The 17,363-nt window shown below is 39.9% G+C and overlaps 1 protein-coding gene across 3 annotated transcripts in view; it reads left to right on the top strand.

Annotated features, from left to right (window-relative positions):
* Window positions 1-14,537, top strand: part of RSPRY1 (ring finger and SPRY domain containing 1) — a 52,473-nt gene extending 37,936 nt beyond the window's left edge. For 2 of the 3 annotated variants that reach the window (XM_010365472.2, XM_030924530.1), the window contains exons 11-15: window positions 1,191-1,302; window positions 4,627-4,729; window positions 5,077-5,229; window positions 10,750-10,854; window positions 12,945-14,512. In XM_010365472.2, the coding sequence (XP_010363774.1) occupies window positions 1,191-1,302; window positions 4,627-4,729; window positions 5,077-5,229; window positions 10,750-10,854; window positions 12,945-13,041 (570 nt within the window). In that variant the 3' untranslated portion in view covers window positions 13,042-14,512. Of the gene's footprint in view, window positions 1-1,190; window positions 1,303-4,626; window positions 4,730-5,076; window positions 5,230-10,749; window positions 10,855-12,944 lie in introns of all 3 variants that reach the window. The other variant, XM_010365473.2, reaches the window with a different exon arrangement.
* Window positions 14,538-17,363: the final 2,826 nt, after the last annotated feature.

Below are 17,363 nucleotides of genomic sequence, written 5' to 3'. Positions count from 1 at the left end.
CTTTTAGCTGAGTCTCCACTATAACCTTTCTCTTGACTCCAGTTTTGAAATCTCTGAATATTTGGGTATTTTGAAGTCTGCTACATGCAAGAAAGGTATTTGCCTGATCTGATCTTGTTACTTGAAAGGGTCTGGATCCAGATCCCAAGAGAGGGTTTTTTGACCTTGCACAAGAAAGAATTTGGGGCGAGGCTATAGAATAAAGTGAAAACAAGTTTATTAAAGAAACAGAAGAATGTCTACTCTATAGGCAGAGCAGTGGCATGGGCTGCTCAACTGAGTGGACTTAGGTTATTTCTCGATTATATGCTAAACAGTGGTAGATTATTCATGAGTTTTCTGGGAAAGGGGCAGGCAATTCCCAGAACCAAGGGTTCCTCCCCTTTTTAGACTATATAGAGTAACTTCCAAACTGCCATGACATTTGTAAACTGTCATGGCACCCGTTAGAGTGTCTTTTAGCATGCTAATGCATTATAATTAGCATATCATGAACAGTGAGGATGACCAGAGGTCACTTTTGTTGCCATCTTGGTTTTGGTGGGTTTTGGCCAGCTTCTGGCTGGCTTCTTTGTCGCATCCTGTTTTATCAGCAGGGTCTTTGTGACCTGTATCTTGTGCTGACCTCCTGTCTCATCCTGTGACTAAGAATGCCTGACCTCTTGGGAATGCAGCCCAGCAGCCCAGCAAGTCTAAGCCTCATTTTACCCTGCCCCTATTCAAGATGGAGTCTCTCTGGTTTGAATTCCTCTGACAATCTTGTACTGATACACAAGTGTACTGATCTTGGAATCAGAAGAATTTAGGTTCAAACCTGGCTCTCTTTCTTGGGCAAGTAATATATGCTTGGGCAAGCTGGGTGACCTCTCTGAGCGTTTGTTTCCTCTTATAATGGAGTCTGATGCCACCAGCCTCATGGTAGTTAGTGAGAATTAAATGAACTAACAAATGTGAAAGTGCCTGAACAAAGGAGGTACTGGGCAAATATTTGTTGATGAAGTCATTATCTGTTCACTTGGGACCAGCCCTCTAAGTCATAATTTTAGTATTTTCCGAAAACCATGAGCTCTCTCTTCATCCAGAAAGCTTAGAATCCCAGCCACTAGGTCAGTGGTTGTAAAAAACACACTCTCTCTTCCCAGGTCAGAGCAGGCAGACTTGCTAATCTTCTGGACCTTGTCTCCCTCCAGGAAGGCTATGGCATTGGGGATGATGAATACTCCTGTGCATATGATGGCTGCCGGCAGCTGATTTGGTACAATGCCAGAAGTAAACCTCACATACACCCATGCTGGAAAGAAGGTATTCATTCCCTCCATTATAAATTTATCAAGTGGGTTAAGACATATGGTTATTATGAGGCATTGATTACATTAAGCCTTAAAATGTCTTAGAAGAAGATCAAATGTGAAAAGGGATATTAACTTTTGTGTCACTGCCAAAGATAAAAGTGGTACTCCTCCAATAAATTTACCTCTGGTGGAGTCCTTCCTGTAGCAAAAACATTTCAGAAAATAAATTTTTTACATTCGTCAGAAAATGATACTGTTAAGATTAGTATGAATTCTCTTCCTCTTTGGATCTATTTTGAATTAAAACAGCCATGCCAATATCAGGGACACTGGAATTGTAATGCCACTAAAATGAGGATTTTTCAGGGACAAGATGGCTATGGAACACATCCTATCCAGTGACCACGCTCTAAGGAAGAAGGGTCATATGGTAGAAGATATAACCTCTGGAAGGATTGGATTCCTAGCATCAGAGATAGATAGAGGATATAACCCAGCTCTTTCTCCAAGCATCCCTCTCTCATTTTGCTACCCTAGTCAGCATTGTGGATATAAACTGAATTTTTAGGCATGCTAATAAAGCAGAAATTTAGGCTGAGGCGGGTGGATTGCTTGAAGTCAGGAGTTCAAGACCAGCCTGGCCAACATGGTGAAACCTCATCTCTACTAAAATACAAAAATTAGCCAGGTGTAGTGGCACCCACCTATGGTCCCAGCTACTTGGGAGGCTGAGGCAGGAGAATCACTTGAACCCAGGAGGCAGAGGTTGCAATGAGCCAAGATTGCGCCACCGCACTCCAGCCTGGGCAACAGAGTGAGACTCTAAAAAAAAGGAAAGAAAGCAGGAATTTGCCCACCCCCATGTGGAAACAGCTCCACTTGATTAAATTGATAGTGTGGGAAAAAAAGTCAGAAAAGCCAACAGGAACACTCATTTTAATGACTTGCAGGTTCTTGAAGGAACATAAAACTTCTTCATTTAATTAAGCGTATAATAAAGGCACTGTTTTCAAAAACTAGCTTGTTTTTTAATAAGAATTTTTAAAGGATTATTCGAGTAATATGTTTATTATAAAAATGTGAAAAATAGAAAAAGAACAAAATGAATAAACTAAAAATCCCCTGTAATTTCTCCAGAGCTTTTTAAAAATGCTTAAATTATATATGTGTGTGTGTGTTGTTGTTGTTATACTTAATACCTTGAACAGCTTTCCAGCTTATTAAATAACATTACTTTTTATTGTTGTTGTTTTTGGGACAGGGTCTTACCTATCGATAGCCCAGGCTTGAATGCAGTGGTGTGATCACAGCTCATACAGCCTTGACCTCCCAGGCACAATCCATCCTCCCACCTCAGCCTGTCCAGTAGCTGGGACTACAGGGACACACCACCACGCCTGGCTAATTTTTGTATTTTTTTGGTAGAGACAGGGTTTTGCCATGTTGCCCAGGCTCATCTCAAACTTCTGGGCTCAAGTGATCCATCCAACTCTGGCCTCCCAAAGTGTCGGGATTACAGGCCTGAGCCACCATGGCCCAGACAGTAACATTACTTTTCTTTTTTTTTTTTTTTCTCACACACACGCTCACACTCACTCACTCACTCACTCTCCCATACACTCAAACAGAAAGGCCAGTAACATTACTTTTAATGGCTTCTCAATATTCCATTATATAGTTGTACTGTGATATACTAATTGATACCTCATTGTTGGACATTGACATTTTTGCCTTTTGAAATTATCATTATAGACCATTCTGGATGTTCTCAAGACAAAACCCTTAGAAGTGAAACTTCTCTGGCAAGGGGGATATAGAATTTCAGAGCTTTTGCTGTATATTGCCAGATTTTCCTCCACCAGCATTGAGTGTCCATTTTTCTTGTCATTGCTGTGTAATTTCATTTGTTTATCTTTGACAAACAAATTTGTTTATCTCATCTTTCAAAACCAAAATTGGGCCAGATGTGGTGACTCATACCTTTAATCCCAGCAGTTTTGGAGGTCGAAGTGTGAGGATCCTTTGAGAGGATCACCTGGGGCCAGGAGTTTGAGATTAGCCTGGGCAACATAATGAGAACCCCCGTCTGTAAAAAAATTTTAAAAATTTGCCAGGTATGGTGGTACATGCCTGTAGTCCTACTTACTCAGGAGGCTGAAGCAGGAGGATCACTTGAGCCCAGGAGTTTGAGGCTGCAGTGAGTGAGCTAGGATTGTACCACTGCACTCCAGCCTGGGTAATGGAGCAAGACCCTGTCTTAACAACAAAAACAACAAAACCAAAAACTGAAACCTTAAGAGTTTTACTTTATTGGGTAAGTGAAGATAAATGCTCTTTTTTTTTTTCTTTTTTTTGAGACAGAGTCTCACTCTGTCACCCAGGCTGGAGTGCAGTGGTGTAATCTCAGCTCACTGCAACCTCCACATACAGGGTTCAAGCGATTTTCCTACCTCAGCCTTCCAAGTATTAGAGGCACCCGCCATAACACCCGGGTTATTTTTGTATTTTTAGTAGAGATGGGGTTTCACCATGTTGGCTGGGCTGGTCTCAAACTGACCTCAGATGATCTTCCCGCCTTGGCCTCCCAAAGTGCTGGGACTACAGGCATGAACCACCATGCCCTGTCTTTTTTTTTTTTTTTTTTTTTTTTTGAGACAGAGTCTTGCCCTGTTGCCCAGGCTGGAGTGCTATGGCATGATGTCAGCTCACTGCAACCTCCACCTCCCGAATTCAAGCGATTCTCCTGCTTCAGCCTCCCGACTAGCTGGGATTACAAGTGCCCACCACCACACCCAGCTAATGTTTGTATTTTTAGTGGAGACAGGGTTTCACCATGTTGGCCAGGCTGGTCTTCAAACTCCTGACCTCAGGGGATCTGCCCACCTTGGCCTCCCAAAGTGCTGGGATTACAGGCGGGAGCCACCACACCCGGCCTGCCTTGCCTTTTTTTTTAAAGAAAGGCATATTTTGGGGGTAGTTATCTAGGGAGTTATAAATCTCACCAGAAAGGCAAGTAAGCACATGATTTTGATCTTACCATATTGCACTGAGCCCAAAATGCATATTTTTCCCCACATTTTAACATCTTTGAAATTGGGGTGCATCTTAAGATTGGCTTGTCGTAATTTAATTGGCGGTATTTTTTTCTTATTGTTACATTAAAATATTGGTGTGTAGGGGTCAGATTAGTTACAGAAGAAACAAAAATGAACATGTTGAATGCATAGCTAAAGATGCAGACTTAATACAGTGCCACTGAAACACTTGAGATGCTTATCAGAGAATCCTGGTAATACACATCATTATCCTAACAGTGTTTCACTTTATCCTCTAGGAGATACAGTAGGATTTCTGTTAGACTTGAATGAAAAGCAAATGATCTTCTTTTTAAATGGCAACCAGCTGCCTCCTGAAAAGCAAGTCTTTTCATCTACTGTGTAAGTAGCTCTTCTCAGTCAAAAATTTGAGTAGATGCATGGAATGCCCTTTTCTCTAGGAAAAAAAAGTCTTTGTCCATTTATGTACGTAATTGTGATGAGAAATTGATTAATTTCAAGTGATTAGGAACCCATTTGATCAGACCTAAAACTATCCCGAAGTTTGATACAGGAAGATAAGGCACAATATTCTCTGGTCACAGACTTGTGTGGGTTATAAACACAATCTGTCACTCTTCTGCCAGGGTAGGACTGACTCACCCTGCCTTTCTGAAAACTGTTCTATCTATTAACTCAATTTTGATTTTTATTAATTCTGTTGGCCTCTGTACTCGTTTTATTTGTAGATCTGGATTTTTTGCTGCAGCTAGTTTCATGTCATATCAACAATGTGAGTTCAATTTTGGAGCAAAACCATTCAAATACCCACCATCCATGAAATTTAGCACTTTTAATGACTACGCCTTCCTAACAGCTGAAGAAAAAATCATTTTGCCAAGGTAAGGGATCTGCCCAGGCTATCTCCAGACTATCACATGAATCTTAGGAGAAATTGAACAATTTATAATCAAGTTTAAAAGAACATAACCAATACATTTTGAAAACCTGAGTAAAATGGATGACTTTTCAGGAAATATAAATTATTAAGATAGATCCCAGAAGAGATATACACAAACCAATTATTGTGTATATCTGTCCCCAGAAAGCACCAGACCCAGGTGATTCCACAGAGGATGTCTACCAAATCTTTAGGTAACAGATAACCTTATTGTTATTTAAAATGTTACCAAACCCAGAAAGAAGGAACACTTTCAATTTTTTTTTGTAAGATAAATAAGATTGGTATAAAAATCAGAAAAATATGACACACGTACACACAAAGAAGCTGCAAACTAACTTCACTTGAATGTCAGTGTCAAAATCCTAAATATTAGGAAATCCAGTGCACCTTTTTAACAGACTCGGTTTTATTGAAACAGACTTTTTTTTTTTTTTTTTTTTTTTTTTTTTTAATATTTTTTCATGTTTATTCTGCAATAGTTTGTGTATTTCTTACAATTTTTAAAAAGCTGAAATGACCAGTTATGACTGCATTTTCAAGATTGTCAGAGGAATTTTTTAGGCAGTACATATTTTGCTATTTTGATTAATAAACTAAATTATTCATCCTTCAACATATGTCATTTATTCCTAGAGAAAAAAATAAACAACACAAAATGTCGAGAAAGTGAATTCATTATATCATCATATATTTTAAAGGTTTTTAAACATTAATCTTATTAATATTTACCTCTAGATCAATTTCATTTCTGAAATATATTCATATAAAAATAATTACTGAAAACACAGAATTCTAACTTTAATCCAGCTCCCTATTTTATGCAGCATATTAAATTGTATTCACACATTATTTCCCACAATGTAGTGCAAATGTCAGAAGAATTTAATCAAAATTCTGGAATATATTTTGACGTTTTATGATCGTACTTGTTTTATTATTTTGTGGAAAGATTATAAAACAGTCACTTGTCATTTATTAATTTACCTACAATTTAATTTTCACTTTTTAAAATGAGATTAGTATTGAGCATTAATTACATTTGCATTTAGGAAAAATATGTGACTTTATTTTTTTTTTTTTTTTTTTTTTTTTTTATTTATTTATTTTTTTTTTTATTATACTTTAAGTTCTAGGGTACATGTGCATAATGTGCAGGTTTGTTACATATGTATACTTATGCCATGTTGGTGTGCTGCACCCATCAACTCGTCAGCACCCATCAATTCATCATTTATATCATGTATAACTCCCCAATGCAATCCCTCCCTCCTCCCCCCTCCCCCCTCCCCATGATAGACCCCAGTGTGTGATGTTCCCCTTCCCGAGTCCAAGTGATCTCATTGTTCAGTTCCCACCTATGAGTGAGAACATGCGGTGTTTGGTTTTCTCTTCTTGTGATAGTTTGCTAAGAATGATGGTTTCCAGCTGCATCCATGTCCCTACAAAGGACGCAAACTCATCCTTTTTTATGGCTGCATAGTATTCCATGGTGTATATGTGCCACATTTTCTTAATCCAGTCTGTCACAGATGGACATTTGGGTTGATTCCAAGTCTTTGCTATTGTGAATAGTGCCGCAATAAACATACGTGTACATGTGTCTTTGTAGTAGACTAATTTATAATCCTTTGGGTATATACCCAGTAGTGGGATGGCTGGGTCATATGGTACATCTAGTTCTAGATCCTTGAGGAATTGCCATGAAACAGACTTTTTAAGTGGTTTTAGCTGTGTGGCAAAGATGACAACAGTGTTCCACAACCATCAGTGAATACCATCTTGCATAAAATTTCACAACCCTTATTTGACAAAATCTGTGTTTGGCATTAATTTATCAGATGAATGCCTGCTTTGCTTCCTTGTGAGATGAATGTAGTCTATTCCTTAGGCTGGGGAAAGACTCCAGCTGCTTCCTGGTAATTATTACTTCAAGTTGAAGCTTGTTTCACAATGTGAGCTAAAGTTTATCATTTTAAACAGAGCAGCTGCCTGTTTAAAGGGTATTCCTATTACAAATACCACATGTCTTATATCAGTAAGAGAGCCTCTCTCAACAGGCAAGGCCAGCATACTGGCCATGACATAGCTAATGTCGCACTGTTATGCCCCAAAGGTATCTGTGGCATAATCCTAGCTCTTGTTTTGACTCAAAAAGCAGATCTGCAAGCAGCGCTCTGGGCTGTGCTTCACCTTGGACTCACTGTCTCAGTGTTTCAATAGTTTCCAGATGAACTAGAAAATGGCATGATGATGGTAGCATTGTCTGCAGCAGCAGAGCCTCGGTAATAGCCCAAGAACATAAGGGTTGCGTATGTTCCTGCTCAGGGTTCTGAGGTTAATTCCTAGAACTTTTCATTCAGCCTCATCCTTGGTGCCTGACAGAGATTCTGAACTTTAAATTCCTCTTGGCCAAAGTCTGAGAGGACATCTCTCCCTTATCTGTCATACCCCATTCTTTTTCATCTAGCCTGCCTTTTCCTTGGATGAGGCCCACAAATAAGTCTTCTCACATGTACCCTAAAAGGGACAATTGATCCATCTAAGTTCCCCTGGGGACTGGCCATAGTTAAAATGCTTCAGCATTTAGTTAACTGCTCCTGCAGAATCAAACCTTCCAAAACTCAGATGGCAATGGGCATCAACTGTCAGAAAGTCTCATTTTATGGACAGCTTATACACACTCTCTTGGTAACCATGTATATAAATTTGGTACCCAAAGTTCATCTTGTCTTGAATAAGAACAGCTGAATTTCAAGCTATGTCAATCCTGTGCTGTCTTTTTTTTTTTTTTTTTTTTTTTTTTGAGACGGAGTCTCGCTCTGTCTCCCGGGCTGAGTGCAGTGGCCGGATCTCAGCTCACTGCAAGCTCCGCCTCCCGGGTTTACGCCATTCTCCTGCCTCAGCCTCCCGAGTAGCTGGGACTACAGGCGCCCGCCACCTCGCCCGGCTAGTTTTTTGTATTTTTTAGTAGAGACGGGGTTTCACCGGGTTAGCCAGGATGGTCTTGATCTCCTGACCTCGTGATCCGCCCGTCTCGGCCTCCCAAAGTGCTGGGATTACAGGCTTGAGCCACCGCGCCCGGCCTTTCCTGTGCTGTCTTTAGACTGTTTTCTCTGACAGTAACAAGAAGAGTTGTCAGGAGCCTAATTGAGTGGCCACCTTAGTGCCAACCTCCTTCTTGCACCTTGCTGCCCTTAACATTCCAGTTGTGCTTAATTATAAATTGTGGCATTAAGTATGAACTTAAACTTAAGACCATTTTCTGTACCGTTAATATTTTCATCCTGTGTTCCAAAAATGTATATTCAGTGATACTTTATATTCATTGGAATATTACTCCTTTCTGGCATCAGGGTAGGAGATCATGGTCCTGTTACTACTAACTGGGATTTTATAAATTGTTCTATGTTGTATATACTCTCTGTCTCTAATTCTTCTTCCATTCATTCTTTTTTTCTTTAACCTTTTTATTATGGAAAATTTCAAATACATACAGAAGAAAAAAATAATAGTACGGTGAAGCACCACATACCCACTCTCAGCTACAAGTCACCCACTCACAGCCGGTGCTTCTCCTACAGTCTTCTCTCATCTCTGTTTTTTTATTTTTATTTTTTTGAGACACGGTCTCATTCTGTTGCCCAGGAGTGCAGTGGCACAATCTCAGGTCATTGCAACCTCCATCTCCCAGGCTCAAGCGATCCTCCCACCTCAGCCTCCTGAGTAGCTGGGACTACAGGCATGCCAACACACCCAGCTAATTTTTGTATTATTTGTAGAGACTGGGTTTCGCCATATTGCCCAGGCTGGTCTCGAACTCTTGGGTTCAAGCCATCTGCCTGCCTCAGCCTCCTAAAGTGCTGGGATTACAGGCGTGAGCCACTGTGCCCGGCCCCTCATCTGTTAATAACTACTTTATCATCCCTGTTTTCCTGGCCATAACCGTAGCCTGGGAGATGGAGGTTGCAGTGACCTGAGATTGTGCCACCACACTCCTGGGCAACAGAGTGAGACCCTGTCTCAAAAAAAACAAAAATAAAAATAAAAAAACAGATGAGAGAAGACCTTACTTTCTGCTGTTCCCACATTCAGTCCCTCAGCAAATCCAGTAGGCTGTGCCTTCAGAATATATCCCAAATCCAACTACTCATCACCCTCACTGCTGCTACCATGGTCCAAGCCTCCACCATTTCCTACCTGTATTATTTTTGTCTTGCCTTCGACCTTGTTCCTCCCCAGAACCTCTTCAGTCTATCCAACACAGCCTCCAGAATGATTTGTTACAGCGTAAGTCAGATCGCACACTTCTCTGCTCAAAAGACACCAGTGGGTGGCTTCCTATTCACTGAAGGGAAAAGCCAAAACCTTTCCGGTGACCTCCCAGGCCCTGTACAATTTGTCCTCTCCCTTCCCCATGTTACTTTTCTGACCTCTTTGCTACCCTCTCCCATTTTCTCATGCTCCTTCAGTCACCCTGGCCTCCTTGCTGCTCCTGAAACACACCAGGCCTGTGATAGCTTTAGGGCACTTGCTGTACCTGCTACCCAAAATGGTTCCTCCAAACAACCACAAAACTCACTTCCTCACTCCCTTTACCTCTTTACTTAAATATTACCTTAGTGAGACCTTTCCTGGCTGCCGTATTTAAAATTGTTTTAATAACTCCCCACCTCTGATGTGTACACTCCTTGTCCTTCCCATTTTCTCTTTCTTCATAGTATTTATCAGCATTTAACACTGTATTTTACTTATCTTGTTTATTTCTGTCTTCCCCCACTGGAGCATAAACTCTCCAAAGGCAGGGATACTTTTTTAGTCCTCTGTTCACTGCTGAATCTCTAGGGCTTGGAACAGTGCCTGGCACACAGTAAGCCCATAAGTGAACTGAATAAATGCTTCATACTTCTGTTGCCTATCTATTTGGGCTGTACCTTCAGCAGAACAATTTTGCCTGTCTGCTTCCATTCCACACTGAGTGAAAGTATAATGGAAGGGTTCTAACTTGAGGTGTTTGGACTTGCAGGGAGTCTAACATGGACTGTTATAAACCCCTTGAAATTGTATAAAAACTTGTATATGTGTGTTTTTCTTGAGAAAGGCTCTATGGTTGTCAGCAGACTCTCACATATGTGACTTAAAAGGTTGAAATTTGCTGGTAACATAAAAAGAGCACTGGACTTAGAACTAAAGGATTTGAATTTCATTCCTGACTGCATGCTTTATATAAGTCACTTCCTTGAACTTTGTCTATAAAATGGAAATGGTTATACCTCCTTCATTCCCTACTTTAGAAAATGATTATAGGATTGAAAGGAGATAGCACGTATGAAAACTTGACTGAACAATGTTTAAGGAATATATCTCACAGGTGCAGAGCATTTTCAAAACATTTCATATGCATCACTGCTAACAGGCCCCCTGTTGACAAAATGCATTTCAAATTGCTTTTTCTACTCAGGCACAGACGTCTTGCTCTATTGAAGCAAGTCAGTATCCGAGAAAACTGCTGTTCCCTTTGTTGTGATGAGGTAGCAGACACACAATTGAAGCCATGTGGACACAGGTAAGAGGATTTGTTTGGTTGTTTCCTCTTTTGTACGTTAGGCAAAGTTTCATACTGTTCTTGAATTGCTAGTTCCATAGCTAGATGAGGGCAGGTTTTTTTGAGATGGAGTCTCACTCTGTCGTCCATGCTGGAGTACAGTGGCACGATCTCAGCTCACTGCAACCTCTGCCTCCCAGGTTCATGCAATTCTCCTGCCTCAGCCTCCCAAGTATCTTGGATTACAGGCGCATGCTACTAGGCCCAGTTTTAATTTTTGTATTTTTAGTAGAGCCGGAGTTTCACCATGTTGGCCAGGCTGGTCTCGAACTCCTGACCTAAAGTGATCCACCTGCCTCGGCCTCCCAAAAGTGCTGGGATTACAGGCATGAGTCACCACACCCGGCCTACAATATAGAAATACTTAATATAATTACTCAAATAGGCCAGAGGCAGGAGGGGCAGTTATCACTTTCTTCAAGAATGCTGAGAGAGCATTTATTAAAATTCTTTTTTTTTTTTTTTTTTTTTTTTTTGAGACGGAGTCTCGCTCTGTCACCCAGGCTGGAGTGCAGTGGCCGGTTCTCAGCTCACTGCAAGCTCCGCCTCCCGGGTTCACGCCATTCTCCTGCCTCAGCCTCCCGAGTAGCTGGGACTACAGGCGCCCACCACCTTGCCTGGCTAGTTTTTTGTATTTTTAGTAGAGACGGGGTTTCACCATGTTAGCCAGGATGGTCTCGATCTCCTGACCTCGTGATCCGCCCGTCTCGGCCTCCCAAAGTGCTGGGATTACAGGCTTGAGCCACCGCGCCCGGCCGCATTTATTAAAATTCTATATCCATTCCTAATGGATGAAATATTGCAAAACAGAAATGAATGGAGGGATGAAAACAATATAAAAGAGAAGTGGATGGATACTTCCGTAACAATATAAAAAACACATCTATTTCATCCAAATGCTAGCATCTTTTTATTTTTTTATTTTTATTTTTTATTTATTTTTACTTTTATTTTTTGAAACGGAGTCTTGCTCTGTCACCCAGGCTTGAGTGCAGTGGTGCAATCTCTGCTCACTGCAACCTTCACCTCCCAGGCTCAAGCTATTTCTCCTGCCTCAGCCTCCCAAGTAGCTGGGATTACAGGCGCCCGCCACCACACCCAGCTAATGTTTGTATGTTCAGTAGAGACAGGGTTTCACTAGCTAGCATCTTTTTAATGGTGACACGCGGGAAGCATTTCAAGATATACAAAATATACAAAACTCAGTCGCTTTTCTAGCTATATATATAAATAGCAGCCAATTAGAACATATAATTGGAGATCCCTTTTACAATGGTTAAAAAAAAAAAGGCTAAGAATACATAGCAAGAAATATGTAGAGCATATATGAAGAAAACTTTTAAACTACCAAAGAGTATAATAGAAGACTTAAATAAATGAGTCCCTTCTTGGATAGGAGGACCTCTCAGTATTGTAACGGTGACAGTTTTCTGTAAACTCTAAGTTTAATTTGGTCAACGTAAAAAGAGCAACATGATTTTTTTCTGGAACTTGACATGCTGATTTAAAAGGGTAAGGCAAGAAAATTCTGAAAGTTATGGAGATGACAGCCATACCACATCTTAAAATACATTAAAATAAATGTTAGTAGTTTGGTCCCATTACTATTATGACAGGAATGACAGAATAATGGAATACAATAAAAGCCCAGAAATAGAACTAAAAATGAAAAGTTACCATATGACAAAGGCATTGTGTCAAAACTGTGGTAAAAGATGGACTGTTTGGTAAATGATTCTGGGATAAATGGCTTTCTGGGGAGAAATACTATATCCCTACCTGTATGTACACATCTGTATGTATATGCTATGCACGTATAGAGTGTCTGGAAGAATGCATATGAACTTTTTACTTGTTCCTCAGACTAAGACAATTGAGGATCAGAAGTGTAAAATTTACTTTTTATTTAAATATTCATTTTTTTAAACCATGTATAATTATTAACCCTTTCAATGAACAAACTTGTTAACATTTTAGATTTAGTTGGCAGGCAGTTGGAGTTTGACCTTTTGAAGCATTAAATTGACTGGCTTTTCTGTGTTTCTCCCCAGTGACCTGTGCATGGATTGTGCCTTGCAGCTGGAGACCTGCCCATTGTGTCGTAAAGAAATAGTATCTAGAATCAGACAGATTTCTCATATTTCATGACACATGTGAAGAGGCATCGTGGACTTTTTTCTACTCAATTCCAGCCAATGTTGAAAAGAAAAAGAAAAAAAACTCTCTAATCAGTTGTACACATACTGAAACTTATAGCCATGGCCAGATTTTATGCTAAAAATGGTAGTTTGTCAAAGACAAAATTCTCTTAGAATCTAATCCAACTTGCCAGCCCTGAGAAAATCCCTTTAAGGCCACGGAAAGCTGAATGCTAGCAGCCAGGCCTGTGGTACTTCCATGAAAAACCATAGGAGACAATACCCTCCCAAGTACTGAAATCACACTGGAATCCTCCATGTTGGGTTCATTTGATTGTTTTACACAGGACGTGTTGTGTCATTCTGAAGTTTTTATTTGGGGCAGAAGTCTTATATGGAGATGTAAATGACAGCATTTCTGGGTTATGCATTACTTCTCACTGGTTGGAGAGACACCGGTGCGTTAAGCATGGATATTGCATTGCAAGACTTGAATCTATAAACATTAGAATCACACAGTCAGTACTACAAGCAAAACAGAGAACCTGAAAGAAGGTGCACAGACTGTAAGAAAAAACCCAAGTTTGTGATATTTCAGTGATTCCAAAGAACATTCTAGGTTTTTTGTTGTTTTATTGTTTTTTGTTTTTTGTTTTTTTTAACTGCAGAAAATTGGTGGTATTTTCACATTCATAGTGTTCCTATCCAATTTCAATACCCACATTTTATGAGGAAAAAATGTTTTACCAATGCAGAAGGAATTCTTAAATTAGCTGTAATGTTAGGTTGGAGAAAATTTGGTATTTAGGGTATTTTTAAGGTACCATCAAATCAGATTTCTGTTTTTTTGTTAAAAAATTTTTTTTAATCAGTATTGTTTTTACAAGTAATATACTTTGAAACTCTTGAACTAATAGTCTCACAAACTCTAGAGGACAGTCTGAGAACACGTATTTCTATTGTTCTAAATAAATACATGTTTTCGAATAGTAAGTTCAATCATGAATTATTGACTATGTCTTCATCAAAGGTGTTAATCCCTCTCAGGGTCTCCGGTGAAGACCTTCAAGAGTTTGGTTTTTTCTCCCAGGAAATTGGAAGGTAGAATTGTAAATTCATAGAACTTCTTTTATAATGGTGTACCTCTGCAGCTGCCTTTCAATTTATGCCAAGTCCTTACAGAGTTTATACTTGAATAGTAAATATGTCTTCTGAGTTTTACAGTGTCTTAAACTCAATGCACATTTTTTTTTCTTCTTTTTCCGCCCCTTCTTGTTTGTAGTTCATTATACCTGTCCTATTACAGAGCTGATTTCCTTCCTGGCTGTACATGTTGGGGTGCTGGATTTTCTTCCATGTCTTTAGTCTTCCATAAAACCAAACAAATATATATATATATATATATATATAAATATATATGTAGATACCTGTTCTCTTCTTTAGCTTGTGGTGAATACAGTAATTTGCATTGAAGAATAAAACATCTGTTGCCTTTTTTGACTAAGATTTCACAACTTTCATTGGTATGTACTGCTAGGTTCCAAGACATTATACTCAGACTTTAAGGGCCACTTTTGGGAGTAGGAGAGAATCAAGTATTAGAATTAAGAATAAGGCCAATCACTTACTTATCCAGCAGATTGTTATTGAGCACCTAATATGTGCTGAGCACTGTGCCTATGTGGCATACAAAATACCTGTTTGTAGAGCTTATGTCTAATAAGCTTGTCTAATTATTGTCTATTATTATGTCTAATAATAACTTGGAAGTGGTCCAGCTGAGACTAAAGGTAGTCTGTACATTTAGTGGAGAGAGGGAAAAATAGATGGAATTAATAGATAATTTGCCAGGCCAAGGAATGCAGGAGCCTAACAGCTTTCTAAAAATCTACCCTTGAAGTTTGTTCCTAAGGTGGGGAGAAGACAATATATTTGTGTTTATTGTAACAAATTTGTAGTGGAAAAGAATAGGGTCCTAGAGAGAATGAGGGGGAACTAATTTAGATAGTGGTTGGAGTGTCAGAAGAAACCTCACTGAGGAAGTAACATTAGTGAAACTTAAAGGAGGAAGTAGGACATAGCCTGGCAGAGACTGAGGACTAGCTTCTAGGACTGGGTAGCTAGGCGAACACAACATTATAGGCAAAGGCACTAACTGAGGAAGAACGGGTCTCAGTGGGTTTGGGGATCAGATGGAAGGCCCCTGTAACTAGAAAAATAGGAAGCAAGTAGGTAGAGTAGGTAATGCTACAGTGTTGAAGAGGCCAGGGAACTGCTCAGGAAGGCTATGTGAAGGGTTTTCTATTTTATACTAAGTGCAGTAGAAAGCAAAGGTGTTTAAGCATGGAAGTGCCTTGATAATTCTAACAGATGGCTCTGGCTTCTATTTGGAGAATGAAATGGAGGAGTGGGGTGAGCTGGGGGTAAAGGATAAGCAAAAAATGTAAATAGACCATTAAAGAAACGGTGGTCCAGCCGAAACTAAAGGTAGTCTGTACATTTAGTGGAGAGAGGGAAAAATAGATGGAATAAATAGATAATTTGCCAGGCAAAGGAATGCAGGAGTCTAACAGCTTTCTAAAAATCTACCCTTGAACTTTGTTCCTAAGGTGGTTTACTTTTCCTGTTCTTAACTTCTAGATCATAAAACAAAAGGGCTTCAATATTACATTGATCAAATCATCCAGGATGGAAGCTAAGTTGTAAACGTGGAGCCACCTCCAAGGGAAAGACAGGAATTCCGTATCAAAGAAAAAACTAGGGGTTAGCAAGCTATGTGGAAAAGTAAAATCGTACATCCATATTCTGAACTGAATGTAAGCATTTAAGAGAAAAGCTAGACTTTTACTACTGATAAATTGTTACCAGGGAGAAAAACAAAAAATTACGGTATTTTGTCAGGTGATTCATTGGGGAAATCCAGCATTTCAGCCAAAAACATTGTAATGAATTAGCCCCTTTTTAAAATGACATAGAGCAGAAGTCATGGTGCCATTTGCAGAGTGCCAGGAAACAATGATTCACAAAACTGACACAATTTCACTAGCAGAAAATGACTTTTACACAAGTTTCAACCATCTTGAATGTGTATCCATGAAAAACCAACTAAGGTCAAGTCTTTCCAAGATTGCCCATCATTTACCTTTTGCTATTCACTCAGAATTCCTGGTGCCAACCCCCAAAGGATTTAAAAAATGAGTATTAATGGAAAAACATTTAGTATATTCAAGTCAACTTTTAATTTTGCTACAAGTGGAAAAAGACCATTCTGTATTCAGGAGAAAACATGTTCTGATTTCCAAGAATATGGTTTAACAACCCAGGGATTAGGGGCTATACAGCATGATGGTTGAAATAGGCCTTTTGGGTGGGATTGGACCCAGGTCCCACTACTGCTTGGTTTTCCAGACTGTAAAGTGGAGATACTACCCACCTCATATCGGTTTTTTGTTTTTACGGGGTTTCAAATATTTCAAAAGGTGACGATGTATTTATAAATGTTTAGCACACTATCTGATACATCCCTGAGTGGGTACTTTTTATCTTTATCCCCATTTGTTCCTAGAGTCAATAAGGGTGGTGAAATGGATTAAAAGATGGCCACAAATTATTTGACATCCCCCCCCCCCCCGTCAAGAAATGAGGTTTATGTCCACTCCCCTTAAATTTGGGTGGCTCTGTGTCTGCTTTATCAGTGGAACACAGTGGAAGGGATGCTGTGCCAGTTTCCAGTACCAGGCCTTTAAGTGACTGCCAGCTTCCATTTCTGTGTCTCTAGAAACACTTGCTCTTAGACCCAGCACCATGGTGTGAGAAAACCCAAGAATCCCCTGAATCCTATACATGGGGAGGAACTTGGACCCCCAGCCCCCAGCCCCAGTTCTCTGGCCAATGTCCACAACTGAGAGCCAAGAGCCAACACTAACTTGCCAGCCACGTGAGTAAACCTTGGAGGGAGCTCCTCTAGTCCATTCCAGCTGCCCCAGCCGACACCAACTGGAATAGAGACTAGCTGGCCCTGCCAAGCCCTGCCCAAATTACAGATTAGTGAGCAAAATGGTTATTTTAGGCCACTAAGTTTTCAGGTTTGTAACAGCGATAGATAACCAGAACAGATCAAATCAAGGTGTATTCCTCCTCCACTCCATCAATGACTTAGGAAGGGCAGGCAAATTCATTTTGTCCAGAAATGTGTGGTATATAGAGAAAGGTCATAAATTATGAGTTTGCTGTGGAGCTGCGTGACCAGGGCTTGACTAAACTCAGTCCAGTAATTCAGCAAACCTTTTAAAATGCCTATCTTCCACTTGGTGCTAAACAGAGCAACTCATA

The sequence above is a fragment of the Rhinopithecus roxellana genome, chromosome 20 (genome assembly GCF_007565055.1).
Source record: "Rhinopithecus roxellana isolate Shanxi Qingling chromosome 20, ASM756505v1, whole genome shotgun sequence".
Lineage (NCBI taxonomy): Eukaryota > Metazoa > Chordata > Mammalia > Primates > Cercopithecidae > Rhinopithecus > Rhinopithecus roxellana.
Note: the sequence above shows the minus strand (reverse complement) of the source record. Positions and strands in the feature narration are given on the sequence as shown.